Raw genomic sequence first — 18,058 nt, forward strand, 5'->3', positions numbered from 1 at the left:
GATCTTTCCATTGCACACTAAGTTATACACTCTATTGTGTGCCTTGAGCTTCCTTCGTCTTCTCCAAGTTGTGTGCGTTTCTCTGCAACCCTAATTCCAACAATTGGTATCAGAGCAGGTTGCTTCTGTTGGGTTAAAGGCCTAAATAACCCCTTTTTGTACATTTTTATACTTTGTTCAGTTTCATATTGAACCTGGACACGTTTTTTAAAGGTCACTTATAATAAAAGTAGGAAAACCCAAAACTCACTTATTGAGTTTTCCCCAAAAACGTGAGCTCTCTCTCTCTCCCTCTTCGTTCTGCTAGCGCTTCCTCTCCTGCTGGCTTTCGCCACCCCTCTCTGCACACACATTGTACTTCCTCGTGTGCTCTTTCACTTGCACACACTGCTGCGAGCTCATCAACTGGTATCAGAGCCTCGATTAGGGTTTGCCCCAAACCTGCAAACGCTGAATTTCAGCCAAGAAGGTTAACTTTCACGCGAGATTTTGCAATTTCGTCGCCAAAGGACTCGTCCCCAGACACTAGAGAGCTCCCGGCAACCAAAATTGACCTAAAACAGGCTGAAATTAGGTCAAAAACTGGAAATTGCAGGTTATGACAGCAAAATACAGGTTTTGCAAATGATGGATTAAGGTGTGGGAATACTTTTGCCAAGTCCCCGCTACCCGGAAACACTGAAATTGCCGAAAAACAAGCCCTAAAACAGGTGTTTTAAGCAAATTTCAGATTTGCGCAAGTTTTTGCAAGTGTTTTTATGGTGCGATTACATTGGGGAAAGTGCAAATTGATGCAATCTACGCACATTTGACAAATTTTGTCGATGTATGACCATTTGTGGCTCAATTTCATGCAATTTTGATGCTACAAATTGGGGCTTTTGCGCTTACATGCTTCTAAAGGCTATGTATTAGCCTTATGTATGTCTTCTGAGGCTAAAAACAACTAAATTTGTTGTTTTCGAGCACAAATTCGCTCGCTGAAATTTCCTGCGCATAAATTTCAGAAATTGAATTTTGTGCCCAAGTAAACCTATTTTGCTCCAAATTGCTCCTGTGACCATTTGGAGCTGTAGTGCACATCTTTGTGAGGCTGTACTCCAATTTTTGCGCATTTTGCCCAAAAATTCAACGTATTATCCCTCTTATTTCGTGCAACTATGGCCTCATCTTCTTCGGATGTGAAGAACCTCTTCGAGATTAAGAGGTTCGATGGTACAGGTTTTGATCTTTGGAAAGACAGGATTCAAGGAATCCCTTGAATCCTATTTCTTAAGGATTACGAAGGGACACTTGAACAAGTGAAGCCACAGAATATGACGGATGAATCATGGGTTAGCATGAACAGGAAGGCCGTTACATACATTAAAATGGCCATGACCGATGAGACCGTCATTGATGTGAAAGGTCTCACGACTGCTTTTGATGTGTGGGAGAAGTTGAAGGGAATGTATGAAAATACGCCTGTCAACCAGGTGCACTTGATGCGAAAACTTGTTGGCATGTAACTAGATGAGTCCAAGAGCGCGGCAGAGCACTTGTCATTATTCGCAGGTACTTTGTCGCAGTTACAGGATTCTGGCTTGCCTCCTTTTAAAGATAAGCTGAAAGATATCTTCTTGCTTATGACCTTACCTGAGTCATGGGAAACTTTGGTGGTTTCGTTGTCCAATAACCCCAATTTGACCTTTGATGGTGTTAGGGGTTCTATCTTGAATGAAGAAATCAAGAGGAAAGCAAGTGGAGAGGGAGGCAGCTCTGCCAACATAATTAGAGGCAGGACAGAAAAGAAGAATGCTTATGCACAAAGGAGTAAGAGTAAGAGTAAAGAAAGGGGAAATGCAAGCAAAAGCAAAGGGTGATGTGACTTGCTATCAATGTGGCAGGAAAGGTCACAAGAAACCTGATTGTAGGTACTATAAAGCTGAGTTAGAAAGGAAAAAGAATGGTGGAGACAAAAAGAAAGAGAAGAAGGAAGTCAAGACAGATGCACAGGATAGCTCAAAAGACAAAGAGAAGGCCAATGTGGCTTCTAGTGTCGTGATTAAGGAGCTGTCAGATGTAGAGGACATCCTCTACATCTTGTGTGCCACTTTGTCAGATGATGATGCTTATGACTTTGATGCCTCTCTAAATGTTCATTCACAGGACATGCAGATCACCAAGAGTGATCTTATTGATGCTTTGTTGACTGTCAACGATGCATTGTCCCAGACTTGGATTGTTGATTCCGGTGCTTCATTTCATGTGACTCCTATCAAGGAGTGTTTCTCTACTTTTGATGCGGGCAAGCGTGGCCATGTATACCTTGGAAACAATCATGCATGTTCCATTGAGGGTATTGGCACTGTGCATCTCTCCATAGATGGCACGAATGAGCTTGTCTTGCATGATGTTCGATATGTGCCGGGAATCAAGAAGAGTCTGCTTTCTGTTGGTCAAATGGATATGCATGGTTACAGCATCTTGTTTGAGAGAGGGTCATGGAAAATGACTAAAGGCTCAAGGCTGATTGTAAAGGGCACAAAGAAAGGGACACTTTACTGCATGCATGGAAAGGCCGTGTTGTGCAAGTTTATTGCATTGGCTGAAATTAACTCTCACATGGAGTTGTGGCACAAGAGGCTTGGCCATATGAGCCAAAAGGGCCTTTCTAAGCTTTGTACTTTGAACAAGCTTGATGCTAAAGGCACAAAGCTTGATTTTTGTAATGAATGTCAATATGGCAAGCAAGTAAAGCGTTCTTATTACTCTGGTGTCTCTCGTAAACCTTGTGTGCTTGATCTTGTACATTCTGATGTATGTAGCATGCCTACTAAGTCTATGGGTGGTGCATGTTATTTTGTCTCCTTTGTTGATAATCATTCTAGGAAAATTTGGGTTTATTTGCTTAAGTCTAAGGATGAAGCCTTTGCTGCGTTTAAGAGATTTCATGCATTTGTGGCCACCCAAACAGGTAGAAAGCTAAAATTGCTTGCGTACAGACAATGGGGGGTAGTACACAAAGTGCTGAATTTAACAAGTTTTGTGAAAATTTGGGCATTAAGAGGGAGCTTACTGTGCCAAACAACCCCTCTTCTAATGGTGTGGCTGAAAGATTCAATAGGACACTTTGTGAGAGGGTGAGGTGCATGTTGTCCACAGCTATCTCTCTCATGGATTTTGGGGAGAAGCTTTGAAAACTACAGTGCATATATGCAATCGATCCCCTCACATGTCTTTGAGAGGTGACATCCCTGAAGAGGTTTGGTCTGGCAAGCCTGCTTCATATGATCACTTACGCATTTTTGGTTGCGAAGCTTTTGTGCATGTTAGATCTGAGTTGAGGAGTAAACTAGATGCGAAGTCCATTAAAGGCCTCTTCATGGGATATGGTGAAGAAGGTGAAATGGGTTACAGGATTTGGTTACCTCAGCTCAAAAGGGTTGTACGCAGCCGGGATGTTGTTTTTAATGAGGCAAGGCTGCTTCAAAACAATTGTGCCTCAAAGCATGACCATAAAAGGGTGAAATTTCAGCATGACCAGCCACCTGTTAGGCCTATTTTTGACCCTCAGGATGCACCACAAATGGCTGAAAATGTAGATGATCCAGTGGTGTATGAGCCAGATGATGTTGGACAGCAAATTGAGGCTCCTGAAGGGCATTTGCAGCCAAGAAACAATGCTGAAAATGGTGCTGAAAATAATGTACAGCAGCCCATTGTTGATGATTTTGTAGTGCCACCTGATGTAAACCCATTGCCGGATAATGTGGATCATTGGGTGAGGCGGTCTACTCGTCAAAGACGACCTATGAGTCGATATGACTCCTCTTTGCATTACATTATATTGACAGATGAGGGAGAGCCTCTTACGTATAAAGAGGCAAAGACATGTGAGCACAGCGACAAGTGGGAGCTTGCTATGCAGGAAGAGATTAAAGCTTTGCATGCTAATCATACTTGGGATTTGGTTGAATTGCCCAAAGGAAGGAAGGCTAATCCTAACAAATGGGTGTATAAAATCAAGACTGTTGATGCAAAACCCAAGTATAAGGCAAAGCTTGTGGCAAAGGGATATGTTCAAACCAAGGGCATAGACTTTCAGGAAGTGTTCTCTCCTGTTGTGAAGATGACCACTTTGCGTGTATTGTTTGCCATAGTGGCTGTTCTTGATTTGGAAATGGACCAAATGGATGTACATACCGCTTTCTTGCATGGTGATATGGAAGAAGAGCTTTACATGAAGCAACCCGAGGGTTTTGTTATTCCTGGCAAGGAACATTTGGTATGTATGCTCAATAGAAGCTTGTATGGGCTGAAACAATCATGTAGACAGTGGTACAAGAAGTTTGATCGCTTCATGCTTAAACATGGTTACAAAAGAAGCCATGCTGACCATTGTTTGTATACCAAACGTGATGAGGATGGCAGCCCTATCATTCTTGTGCTCTATGTTCATGATATGTTGATAGCTGCAAAGAAAAGAAGCACTGTTGATGCTCTTAAAGGGCAGCTGAAATCTGCATTTTCAATGAAAGACCTTGGGGCAGCTGAACATATACTTGGAGTGCATGTTACAAGGCAAAGAGACAAGCGCCTATTGTATTTGTCGCAAGAAAAGTACATTGAAAAGGTGCTGGACAGGTTTAACATGGCTGAAGCAAAGCCTCTTGGTGTGCCATTACAGCCATATGTCAAAATCTCCAAGGATGATTGCCCTAAGTCAAAGGAAGAAGCCAATGATATGCAAAGTGTACCTTATGCTTCAGCTTGTGGCTCACTTATGTATGCTATGGTTGCTACTAGGCCTAACATAGCCCATGCAGTGGGAGTTGTTAGCCGGTTTATGGCTAATCCAGGCAGGTTACATTGGGATGCAGTGAAGTCCATTATGAGGTACTTGAAAGGGACTAAAAACAAATGCCTCTGCTATGGTAAAGGACCAATGGAGTTGAAGGGATTTTGTGACTCTGACATGGCTGGTGATGTGGATACACGGAAATCCACAAGTGGCTATGTATTTACTCTTGCGGGAGGTGCTGTTTCATGGTGTTCTAGATTGCAAAAGATTGTTGCATTGTCTACGACAGAGGCTGAATATATTTCAGCCGTTGAAGCTTCCAAAGAAGCTATTTGGTTAGCACGACTATGCAGTGAGTTTGGTTTGCCTGCCAAGGCACCTATGCTTGGTTGTGATAGCCAGAGTGCCATATGTCTGGCAAAGAATGCCATGTTTCATGCACGCACAAAGCATATTGATGTGCGGTATCACTTCATACGTGAAGTGCTTGAGGATGGCCTTATTACATTGGTTATGGTTCATACATCACAAAATCCAGCCGATGCTCTCACTAAGTGCTTACCCAAAGCACAACATCATCTATGCATAGAGATGGTGGGAGTCACGTAACTTAAAGGCGCCATTTATGCCTTTAAGTGGGAGGTTGTTGGGTTAAAGGCCTAAATAACCCCTTTTTGTACATTTTTATACTTTGTCCAGGTTCAATATGAACCTGGACACATTTTTTAAAGGTCACTTATAATAAAAGTGGGAAAACCCAAAACTCACTTATTGAGTTTTCCCCAAAAACGTGAGCTCTCTCTCTCTCTCCCTCTTCGGTCTGCTAGCGCTTCCTCTCCTGCTGGCTTTCGCCACCCCTCTCTGCACACACACTGTACTTCCTCGTGTGCTCTTTCACTTGCACACACCGCCGCGAGCTCATCAGCGTCCTCCCGGGCTTAGTCGCCAGCTGCTCCAGTACACGCCTGCTCACTTTCTCCGATTTCAGTGAGCTTTGGCGAGCGTTCGCAGGTCGACAAATACTTCGCGAAGGCTTGTAGAGCATGGTCTGCTCAGATTTTTTGTTCGGGCTCATTTCAGCCTCCGTTTCCACTACAGGCAGTACTGCACAGGCTATTTCGTCATTTTGTGCAGAATTTCTATCAGTGTTGTTTTCTGCATAACAGGTGCCTTATAGTCTTCTACGGTTTGTGCTATATAGCACGTGTTGTTCTCGGTCCATTTCTCCTATTTTCGAGCAGTTTTCACATCAGGTGCAGCATTTACCATGGCTGACAACAACAACACAGATGTGTTCAAGATGTTTGCTGCTGAGGACAGGTTGGATGGGGACAACTACATTATGTGGGCTTATATGATGCAACATGTACTTGTATCAAAGGGCGTCTGGAACATTGTGCAGGGCATTGATGTACGTCCTAGTTCTGAGGATGTAGGCGATGTTGAGGATGTTGCAGGTCTTGCTGCAAGGATTGCTGCTGTTAGAGTTGTTTTGCCTACGGCAGAACAAGCTCGTTGGGATGTTAAGGATGCGCAGGCTCATGCATTGATTGCATTGTCTGTGAAGCGCACCATTGTTCCTCGCATCCGTTTAGCGAAATCTGCAAAACAGGCTTGGGATATTTTGGCTGGTCTTATGCAAGTCGCAACGAGGCTAAAATTGCCTTGTTGCGTAAAGAGCTGGAGTCGAAGATTATACATGAAGAAGATGATATGGACACTTTCCTTGCTAGTGTCAAGGATATCAATGAGCAGCTTATTTCTACATGTGAAGTCATGTCAGATAGTTCCCTTGTGCAGACTGTTCTTGATGCCTTACCAGATTCTTACCAGACTTTTGCTAGTACTTGGAGACTTATGACCCAAGGAAATCCTGAAGTTGTCGAGTTTGATGCATTATGCACATTGTTGTTGCAAGAGTCACTTTCCAGAAAAAACAGGACTAGACAGCGTGCAGTTGAACAGGCTTTTATTGCTTCTCAAAGAAAGGGTGGTAACAGCAATGCAGCCACTTCTCATGGTTCTGCTGCGAGTAGCAAAACTTATGTTCCCAATGCTTCTGCTGGCAGCACTTCATCTGGCAATTCTGGTGATAAGGGCAAAAAGAAGATGCGTTGCCATTATTGCAAGGCTAATGATCACTTGATCAAGTCGTGTCCTAAGTTGAAGGCCAAAGAGGCTAAGAAGAAAGAGGGTGGTTCCACTGCAAATACTGGTTCCACTACAAATGCAGCCATTGTTGAGTCTTCTGTGAAAGGAGACTATGATGCTGATGTTGATGCAGAATGGGCTTTTTGCACAGAGTGCACTTACAATCCTGTTCTCCATCATGCATGCTTGTCAGTTGCTGCAGATTCACATGTGTGGTATTTCGATAGTGGTGCTACAAAGCACATTACCTGACATCGTGAATTGTTTACCTCTCTCGAGTCTGTCCCTCATGGGAATTCAATCACTTGTGCCAACAATGCCTCTTATCCAGTTCAGGGAGTTGGAAAGATTGTGCTTACTGCTGCTAATGGCAGTTCTTTCACACTTGTTGATGCACTTTATGTACCTGGGATCAAGAAGAATCTCTTGTCTGTATCCGCACTTGCTAGACTTGGACTTGTAGTCAAATTTGTGGATGACAGATGTACAGTTCATGATCTCAGTTTTGGTGATGAAAGTGTTGCATCAGGCCTTTTGTGCCGTGGGTTGTATAAGCTCACTTTGTATGACAAGTGTGGACAAAATTTTGCAAATGCTGTTGCAGATTCAAGGGCTATTTCAAATGCAAAACTTTGGCATGCACGTTTTGGTCATCTGAATTTTGCCAGTTTACTGCGTTTGCAGAAATCTGATATGGTTGCTTCTTTGCCACCTCTTGAAGCACCTGTCAAACATGTCTGTGAAGGCTGTATTTTGGGTAAGATGCAGCGTTCTAAGTTTCCAAAGGATGGTTCAGTTCGGGCCACATGCAGGTTGCAGCTTGTGCATAGTGATGTTTGTGGGTCCATGCAAACTCCGTCCTTGGGCAATTACCTGTACTTCGTGACTTTCATTGACGATTACTCCAGGCATACATGGGTATTTCCGCTTAAAGCGAAGTCCGAAGTTTTTATGTGCTTCAAACAATTTCTGGCTATGGCTGAAAATGTCTCGAAATGTACTATGGGCACCTTCCGTTCCGATCGAGGGGGGGAGTATATGTCTCATGAATTTAATGCATTTCTGGCTAGTCGTGGGATAAAACACCAATGTACACTACCTTATACACCTCAGCAAAATGGTGTTGCTGAGAGGAAAAACAGGTCACTTACGGAAATGGCATGATGTATGGTCAAAAGTCAAGCTTTGCCGCATTCTTTTTGGCTTGAGGCCATCATGTGTGCCACTTATGTACTTAACAGGTGTCCTACGAAAGCTTTGCAGTCTATTACTCCATATAAAGCATGGCATGATAGAAAGCCTTCTATTCAGCACATGCATGTTTTTGGCTGTTTGGCATATGCTTTGGTGCCACAAGTGCAGCGCAGAAAATTGGATGATAAGGCTGTCAAATGTATTTTTGTTGGTTATAGTGCTGAAAGCAAAGGTTACAGGTTGTATCATCCGCAAACAAAACGTATTCTGGTTTTCTCAGGATGTAGTGTTTATTCTGTTCAACCCTTGCTGTCATGTACTAGAGACAGTAATGTAAGCTTACAGGACATTTATGACACTTTGTTGCCTCTTTTCAATGGTAGAAATACAAATGTAAGTTCCAATGAGGCAAATGTACAACCTATGGGGGTTTCTGAAAATGTTCTAGATCAGCCTATTACTGATGCAGATGTACATGATGCCTATTACTGATGCAGATGTACATGATGTACTTGATGAGGAAAGGGCTAAAAATGAGAAGGCTAGAGGTATGCCAAAATGGCCGGTGGACACTTTGCGTGACAGTAAATTGGATACACCTTTGTCTAGTCGTACTCGTTCAAGCTCTCGCTATGCATCTTTTGCATCAGATTGTTATGCTTTGGCTGTGTCTAGCTTACATGATGTTGAGGGGCCTCTGTCTTTTGATGAAGCACAGAATTCAGAAAATTGGATGGCTTCCATGCAATCAGAATATGATGCACTCATAGAAAATGACACATGGACTTTATGTGATTTGCCTCCTGGCAAAAAGGCCATTGGTACGAAGTGGGTTTACAAGTTGAAACGCAAGCCGGATGGTGAGATTGATCGCCATAAGGCTCGACTTGTTGCAAAGGGTTATGCACAGCAAAAAGGCATAGATTATGAAGAGACTTTTGCTCCCACTTGTCGTATGACTACTGTGCGTTTTCTATGTGCATTGGCAGCTCATTTTGGTTGGGATGTACATCAATCAGACATTGTTACTGCTTTCTTGAATGGTGACATATTTGAAGAAGTTTATGTAACGAGGCCTCGCGGTTTTGTCATAAAAGGACAAGAGGACAAAGTGTGCAAATGTAACAAGGCTTTGTATGGGTTGAAGCAATCTCCTCGTGCTTGGTATGAGAAAGCTGACACTCATTTGGTCAAACAAGGCTTTCGTAACAGTCCAACAGAAAGCACATTGTATGTAAAGCGTGAGGGTGATGTACTTCTCATTGTGGTTCTTTATGTTGATGATTTGCTGATCACTGGACCAAAGGAGAGACATATTGCTGAATTTAAGGCTGATTTGAATGCTACTTTCAAGATGAAAGATTTGGGGCTGTTGCATCATTACTTGGGTATACAGTTTAAGCACTATGATGGTGGTATTGCCTTGTGTTAGAAAAGTTACATAGAAACATTGCTATGTAAGTTTGGACTTGAGGATTGCAAACCTATTGCCACTCCCGTGGAAACAGGTTTGAAGTTAAGTCTACATGATGCTGGCGATCCTGCTGATGTCACACTTTACCAAACTGCTGTTGGCTGCCTCATTTATGTATGCAACACGAGGCCGGATATTCAATTTGCAGTCTCACAGGTCAGCAGATTTATGCATAGCCTAGGGTCTAAGCATTGGCAAGCTGTCAAGAGGATTTTCCGCTACCTTAGTGGCACTTTACATCTTGGCTTGTTTTATCACAAGGGGGGATCATTGCCGCCAGACTTACATGCTTTTTCGGACTCAGATTGGGCTGGTTGTTTTGACACGAGAGTGTCCACAAGTGGTTTTTGTTTCATGCTTGGCAGTTCATGTATATCATGGTTGAGCAAGAAGCAACCTACTGTGGCCACTTCGAGTTGTGAGGCTGAGTACAGGGGAGTCTTCACAGCTACGGTTGAGTGTGTATGGCTCAGACGCCTTATGGCTGATTTGGGTGTTGGACAGGACACTGCCAACACTATCTACACTGACAGTCAGAGCGCATTGACAGTTGCGAGGAACCCAATTTTTCATGCTTGCACAAAGCACATTGAGGTGCATTACCACTATGTCAGGGAGAGACTCTCAGCAGGAGAGATCAGCTTGGCTTATGTGCCAACACAGGACAACCTTGCAGATCTTTTCACAAAGGCATTGTCTCGTGAGAAGCTTGAAGCTTTCCGCAAAGCTTTGGGCTTACTCCCCTTTGTGGACTGATCATGTCCTCAGGGCATGGCACTTCCCTTTACTCATGTGCCAGCTCTCGTTCACCGTATCACTCCAGGGGGGATTTGTTACCATATACATGTGGTAGTGATGTGTGTGAACACACTAGGACCGCCGGGGCATTTTTTCCCTCTTTAGGAGGTTTTTTCCCCCATGCATTGTATATACGCCCATCACTCTAGGGCTATTGATCTTTTCATTGCACACTAAGTTATACACTCTCTATTGTGTGCCTTGAGCTTCCTTCGTCTTCTCCAAGCTGTGTGCGTTTCTCAGCAACCCTAATTCCAACAACATTTGCGTGGCGGAACCATTGAGAAAGAAAATCATGGAAGAAGCACATGCTTCACCTTATGCGGGTCATCAGGGAATTCTCCCTACGAATTTACCATTGGAAAGATATTTCTTTTGGTAGACATTGATCAATATGTCAGGGAATGCTTGGTTTGCCAAAAAGTAAAGTATGATTGACATAAGACACCTAGGTTACTCCAACGTCTACCTGTGCCTGATCAACCCTAGGAGAGTATTGCCATGGATTTATTATGGATCTCCCAAAGACTCAGACTAGAAATGATGCGATCTGGACCATTGTGGACAAGTTTAGCAAGCAAGCTCACTTTATTCCAGTCAAGAAAACGATCAAAGCGGATCATATGGCTAGGATTTTTCTAGCACAGATCTTTAAGCATCATGGAATGCCCAGGTCTATTGTGAGTGATCGAGATACTCGCATAACAAGAAACTTTTGGCGTGCCTTGTTTGATAACCTTGGTACGAAGTAGAATTTTTATTTTGCATATCATCCTCAAACGGATGGGCAGAGTGAGATTGCTAATTCCACAGTATTGAAAATGCTCAAAATCTTATATGTCAGAGAGACAATCTGACTGGGAGAAATATTTTCCCCTTGTCGAGTACGCGTATAACAATACCGTACATTCATCTAAAGGAAAGCACCTTTTGAGATTCTTTATGGTAAGCCTTTGCTTCCACCAATCCTTGTCATCAAGGATAAGATTTTTACAGCAGATGAGTTTGTCCGAGATTTGGACACGACCTATGGACAAGTTAAGAGAGCAATTTTGTGCTGAACAGGAAAAACATAAGAAAGTTGCAAGCAAGCACAGAAGGAACCTGGTCGATCAATTAGTCTTACTCAAGTTTGAGAAGGCAAGACTAAAGAAACAAGCGACTCATAAAGAAAAAGTGGTAAAACTTTCCACTCATTATTATGAGCCGTTTAAGATAATTGACCAGGTGAACGATGTGACGTTTCGATTAGATTTACCATCTAATTGAAAGATTCACAATGCTTTCCATGTTAGTTTACTCCGGCCATATGTGGGACCGCCTCCCAAGTCAGCCTATCACTGAGGAACCTCCTGAGGTTGAGGAAACGGAAGAAATACTCCAACCCGAGCAGATCATTCATCATCAAGAGTGGCCACTCGAGTCCGGGAAGATTACAAGAGTGGCCACTCGAGTCCGAGAAGATTACACAGAAGAATCTGGTAAAGTTTAACAATTATTCTACTCTAGACGCTCAGTGGATGATCGAGCAAGAATTAGCATCCTATTCCTAGATTCTGGAGGATATGTACAAGCACTACAGTTGAGGACAACTATTTATAAGCCAGAGGAATGTTGCTAAATAGACTATTTTCTTATTTTTCTGAGTAATTTTTTTTTATTGAAATTAGAATATTTAAATGTGTGCACTTGAACCGTAAGCTTAGGAACCGTCTTTTCATCCTCTTCCTCCCAAGAAAATCTTAAGCTTCAGCAGGAAAGAAAAAAAGAAATAAAACATATCCTCCTCTTTCTTCCTTCCCACCCTCTAGTTTTCTCCTCGTTGGTGCCCTTCTTTTTTTTACTTTTGTTCTCTACCACTCTTTTTTCTTTGCATGTCATTTATCCACCCAAGTTGATATTTCACCCGTTTCTCCTTGGGATAGTCATGGCATTGTGACTAGCCCTTTTTGGGGAAGGGACAACCTTTTGATCCAAAATGTAATAGAACATCTTCTCGCTGAGTGTGGGAACAGACAACTCTGATGTGTCATGTGATGGGTAACATTAAGCATCGGGAAGGGGTTGTACCATTAGTTCGGTAGGAGAGACCAAGAAACGAATATTCCTAATGCGTCACGTGATGGGGTGATGGGAGCATCGGAAAGGGAATATTTCATTGGACTAGCAAGAAGCGCGAATTGGAAAGAGGAATACACGTAAGACGCAAGCACAAGAATAAAGATGGGTTTTGAGAAGATTTACCTAAAAAGCGGAATATTTTAACGTGTTTTTCGGAAAAAGCAGACGCTTTCCCGCGAGGAATCTGTGTTTGCATTGCATCTGTGCCTGAGAACTACACCCGCGGCCGCCTGCAATGTGATTGCGTAGCATCAATTTCCAGCTCACTAAGTTTTATGGAGTTTTGTCCAGGTTCATATGTTTTTTTTTTAAGTGACCGGCCGCTCGCTTAACATAAAAAAAGCAAGGCTTAATAAAAAAACTTGCCTTGGCTGCCTGGCTGAAATAAAAACAACTCTCTTTTTTTTTTGGGAAAAGTCAGGGCTGTATATTACTGAGTACAATATAATCCCCAAAGGATGCCAAAATAGCCTATCACATGGGGTGTACAAGCTGAATGTAAGGATGAGAGCCGCTATAGTGACAACTCGACTAGAACAATCTCATGGTGGTCGGTGTGATGAGTGGAGGAGAAACCACCGAGGAGGGGCATAATGCCACGTAATCTGGCCACCTGTAAGTGTGAAGAAGAGTGTGGATCGGGCCCAACGCCGAAGGAAGGCAAATCGGCGAGCCTCGGCTGCTCGAGATGTACCTGAGAAAGAATCCCACTGCCAAATCAGGGAGTGAATGATGTCCAGCCAAATGGCAGTGAGGGTATCCTGAAGGAGCTATGAAGCTGCACTTAGAATGTGAAGACGACGAGCTCTCCAAACATTCCATAGTGTAATACTAGTGATGACTGAAAAAACTTCATCGCGTGTATGAGAATCCCCCTGCCAAGCAATCTGTGGTAGCATAGCCAAAGTCCCTCGCCGATAACCAGTCGAGGTAAGCATAAAGGCTCTCTCTCTCTCTCTCTCTCTCTCTCTCTCTCTCTCTCTCTCTCTCTCTCTCTCTCTCTCTCTCTCTCTCTCTCTCTCTCTCTCTCTCTCTCTCTGTGCATTGGCAAAATTCAGCCGCAAGCTCCCCCTATCTTTTGCGCTACTTGGCTGCCCTATTCTCGCTGGCTCCGCGCTGGGTATTCTTGTCGAGTGCGGGAGCCTATAAAAGCAATACACACTCTCTCTTTCAACACACAGATTTTGTCAGCACTAGCTTGGGAAGGGACTTTACCGAGAAGGAGACGCAAGTGATTGTGAGACTTAAGGAGCATGGAGGTCGCTTTTCCGTGCAAAGAGCGACTGGTATCAATTGTGGATTCGCCATACGAATTGTATTGTCCCATGTTTGTGTTTGAAGGTACTTCATCGCGAAGGAGAAGCGGGAAGGCCTCGGCCTACACTTGGGAATTCCGGGAACGGGATTTGGAAATTGTCTGCAGAGCCTCGACTCCGAGTATAGACGGAAAAAGGATTGAGAGCTCGTCTCTCGGATTTCCCTCGCGGAAAGAAACGACCATCGAGTCTGAGAATAGAATGGAGGGGTTTTCTCCGATTCTTGTGCTTGTATAAAGATTCTCCCTAATAAAGATTTTCTTTAAGGGAGGGGCCAGCACATCTTTTGGTCCCAAATAATGTGTCGAACTTCTCCCTCAACTCTGTTTAATTGAAAAATTATTTATTTTTTAGCTTGTTAATTATTCATGTACGTTCCCATTTGTGAAAATCTTCCCAATGACCTACAATCAAAGAGGTGTCGTCTTTATTGGATGCTTCACAAGAACCCAGGTGTGCTGCACAAAGGATTGGATCCTCCATAGAAGACGAATCGTTCTAAGCTCTAATACCACTGTTACAGGCTTGGACACTCCAAGCGAGAAATCAATAGCAGCACACGAACACAAATTGCAAGATCGGTTAACTTAAGAGAGAAAGAGAGAACCCATGTGTGCTGCACAAAGAATTGGATCCTCCGTAGAAGACAAATCGTACTAAGCTCTAATACCACTGTTACAGGCTTGGACACTCCAAGCGAGAAATCAATAGCAACACACGAACAAAAATTGCAAGATCGGTTAACTTAAGAAAGAGAGAGAGAGAGAGAGAGAGAGAGAGAGAGAGAGAGAGAGAGAGAGAGAAGAGGAGAGTCGACAAGGAACGGCGGAGTTCCGTCCGTAGATATTTCGCGCACGTGATCATGATAGAAAAACCTTGCAATTGTGGCATCAGCACTTTCCTTCTTGCGAGGTCCCAAGCCCCTCGCAAAGTGTGTTGTCCACCTGGCAAAGGTGGAGTGCATGCTACAGCAGATGACCCAAGAGAGCTCCCAGAAGTGGAAGCAAACATTTGAAGATTGACAACTATGCTTAGAGGTGGAGGAGCATGAAATTGCACAGCAGTGTCCTCCACCATCATCCTCTTTTTCTCTTATGGGAACCTTGATGCGGAACTTGGTGTAGTGGCCTGGATCAGCACCTCCCGTTTTCTTATAGCATAGTTACCCGGAACGCGGAACGGGAACGGCGACGGGATCCCCGCGGAACGGGGGAACGGCTAGGGGTTCGGAACGGGAACGGCGCGGAACGGGAGTTATAAAAAACACCCAAATAGTGCATTTTTTAGCTCCTTGTGTTTAAATACAAGGAGTATTAGAGTGATTTGACTCTAATACTCACAAAAAACTCGTTTTGAAGACCATTCAACCTTGCTATGACTAGATGATGAGAGAGAGAGAGAGAGAGAGAGGGAGAGATTTGAGAGAGTGGGAGGGACAGGAAGAGAGCTTGAAGGCTTAAAGCCTTGAGCCTTGAGAGAGTGACTCTTGAGAGGGAGAGATCTTGAGAGTGTGAGAGGGAGAGATCTTGAGAGTGTGAGAGCGAGAGAGCTTGAGCCTTGAGGATTAGCTTGTGGAGAGAAAGGGGGAGGGGGGTGCATTTTATGAGTCCTTGAGGCTTTGCACACTTCAAAAAGAAGCCCAAACATTTACTTCAATTTTTTCAATTTTTGCCAAATTTGTTTGTAGCCATTGGCCGTTCCAGGGGCATTCTGGAACGTTCCGGGGGCGTTCGGAACGTTCCGGAACGGCTGTTCCGGTTTGCACTGGCCACCCAGAACGTCTGACGTTCCGGGACGTTTCGGAACGTTCGGGAAGGGAACTACCCCTCGGAACGCCGGAACGGGGGCTAGGGGGCGTTCCCTGGTAACTATGTCTTATAGTCACAATAAGGGCATGCCCTTCTCTTTGACCCACCACCAGCATATACACTTTCGACCTCCACTTTTGCCCACCATGACCAATTCGAACTAGAGCCCTTTGCACGTTTCCTTGGTGCCATTGGCAATCCTATTGAGGTGGATTACTATTGGGAGGGAGTTGTTGCTTTGTTGCTGCTACCTCCCTCCAAAGGGGGGCACGGCGCCTTTGTTGCCGCCTCCTTGTCAAACACTACCATTCGTCCCAAAAGATGATTGGTTCACAGTTGCAAGCTTTTGCCTGTGCCCCAATAGCATCAGCAAAAGTGAGAGAGGAGCTGACATTTGCAATGGGCTGTCTCAATGTACTGCCAGTTCGCAACACACTCCTTGCACCAGCAAGCTTCTTCAACCATGTAGAGAGAGAGAGAGCTACTGAGATGGACAGAATAAGAGGGAGGGGGGGGTGGAGAGAGAGAGAGAGAGAAATTGCAATCTACCTTTTCAATTTGATTCAATTTGATTGCAGATTTAGTCAGATTGTGTGTGGTTCTTCAAGGTGATTGTGTGAGCGAGTGTAGGAGCCTGAAATCTGTAGTATTCGTGTGTGTAAGAGAAGAGAGAGAGAGAGATCATGTATGTCTGCAGATTTAGCGTAGACTTTTTTTTTAAGTGAATCCAATCCCAAGAACTATTCTATGCTGAACACATGTGCACATTTTTAAACGATACCCATTCGAGCCCCCAAATTAGACTACAGCTTATCGGGGATCAAAACATGCTGCCTGCAGGGGGAAAAACGGATCTCTCTCTCTCTCTCTCTCTCTCTCTCTCTCTCTCTCTCTCTCTCTCTCTCTCTCTCTCTCTCTCTCTCTCTCTGGAATTGCACGCCGTTTCATGGCATTGCAACGTTTCAGCTGGACTCCCATACCCGTTTCAGCGTTTCAGCATTTGGAAACACCGTTTCCTGTTTCTATGGTTGAAAGGAAGTTCCCAAAACGACCTAAGAGTAATGAAGTCGTTTACTTACATGCATGACCAAAACAGGGCAGGATACATTTCCAATTTTGTCGATGTTCTGCACAGAAAAGACACGAAATTATTTTCGATAAGATGTGTGCAAACAATCTGAATAAAACCATAACCTGTTAAACGTCAACTGTGGATCACCTTATAAATGTCAAACCAATATGTGCGTTTTACAGGATACATGACCCGCAGTCCAGACAGGATAGGACTGTGTAGCACGACAGCTCTTAAGTGAGGAAGGCGCATTGCCAAATCCAAAGTTGGTCCACTGCCAACTGATTGTCCATACAAAATTATGTCTTCTTGTTTAGCACCATAATCACGTTCAAGGCACTCATAAGCAGCTTCAATATCAGCGTAAGTGTTATACTCATTTGGCTGCAGAAAACAATACAAGCACCAGTTTGAGCTGCTATTAATAAATGCACCAATAAAAAACATCAGACAGAGATTACATCTTGATGAAAATGAACTCTCATTCAGAGATATTCAAAGGTAACTTCAAGAGATTTACAATATTTTTTTGGACACTAGAGCAGTTACTATGACAAGACTCATTGAGTTATTTAAAGTCAACATAAAGCTCTTCAAATACATGGAAGTATGTGAATGCCTCAACTATTTCTAAGAAAGCAATAAACTACTGTAGGCACGCACAAATCTGGACTACGTCAGACACACACGCACACACACACACACACACAGCTATAGACGCACTACACAAATCTGGAAAATTTTACTTAAAGAAACCTTGCTCACAAAACTTTGGACATTGGCACCCACGTTACACGTACATGCACAACGCGTCCGCGCACACACTTCAAAAAATAACTAGAAAGGCTTACTCGAAAGAAAATGTCCTTACACCTCAAATTTCCAGCTTGTGCAAATATAAATTGTAAAACTATAAAATCATCAAATTAATTACAACATCACTTCAGAGCATTTTGAAGCACCTTTTTTATCATGAAAAGATTAAGTAAGACAAATACCTTTCCAGTAGATTGCCCATAGCCAGCATAATCATACCTGCCAGAAAATTAGCAATCCATCACAGATTTAGAGTATAGCTTTTACATCAATAACAACAAATATATGTCAAAAGCTTGCATCACACCAAAAATTTTGGCAGTTTTGTGGACATATTTGCAATATGTTTCAGCCAAAAAAAACATTTTCTGAGGATTTCAAATATTTCAGACCTTATCTAAAACGTTTCAGAGGACCCAAAAACTAAGAGATGCATTGTCAGGTTTTTATTTAAAATGTCATATACGACCACACATAATACTGCCTCGTACTACCATCATGGATGAATCTGTGAGGATTAGGGAT

The 18,058-nt window shown here is 43.3% G+C and overlaps 1 protein-coding gene across 1 annotated transcript in view; it reads right to left on the reverse strand.

The window, feature by feature from the left end:
* LOC147455981 (uncharacterized) overlaps positions 1 to 18,058 on the reverse strand; it is a 93,878-nt gene that overhangs the window by 30,448 nt on the left and 45,372 nt on the right. The window contains exons 2-4 of the mRNA XM_086514581.1: positions 17,716 to 17,752; positions 16,865 to 17,101; positions 16,725 to 16,772 (exon numbers count right to left, since the gene is read on the reverse strand). Coding sequence (XP_086370707.1) covers positions 16,725 to 16,772; positions 16,865 to 17,101; positions 17,716 to 17,752 — 322 coding nt within the window. The remainder of the gene's footprint in view (positions 1 to 16,724; positions 16,773 to 16,864; positions 17,102 to 17,715; positions 17,753 to 18,058) is intronic.

The sequence above is a fragment of the Adiantum capillus-veneris genome, chromosome 6 (assembly GCF_014529385.1).
Source record: "Adiantum capillus-veneris isolate H3 chromosome 6, ASM1452938v2, whole genome shotgun sequence".
Classification (NCBI taxonomy): domain Eukaryota; kingdom Viridiplantae; phylum Streptophyta; class Polypodiopsida; order Polypodiales; family Pteridaceae; genus Adiantum; species Adiantum capillus-veneris.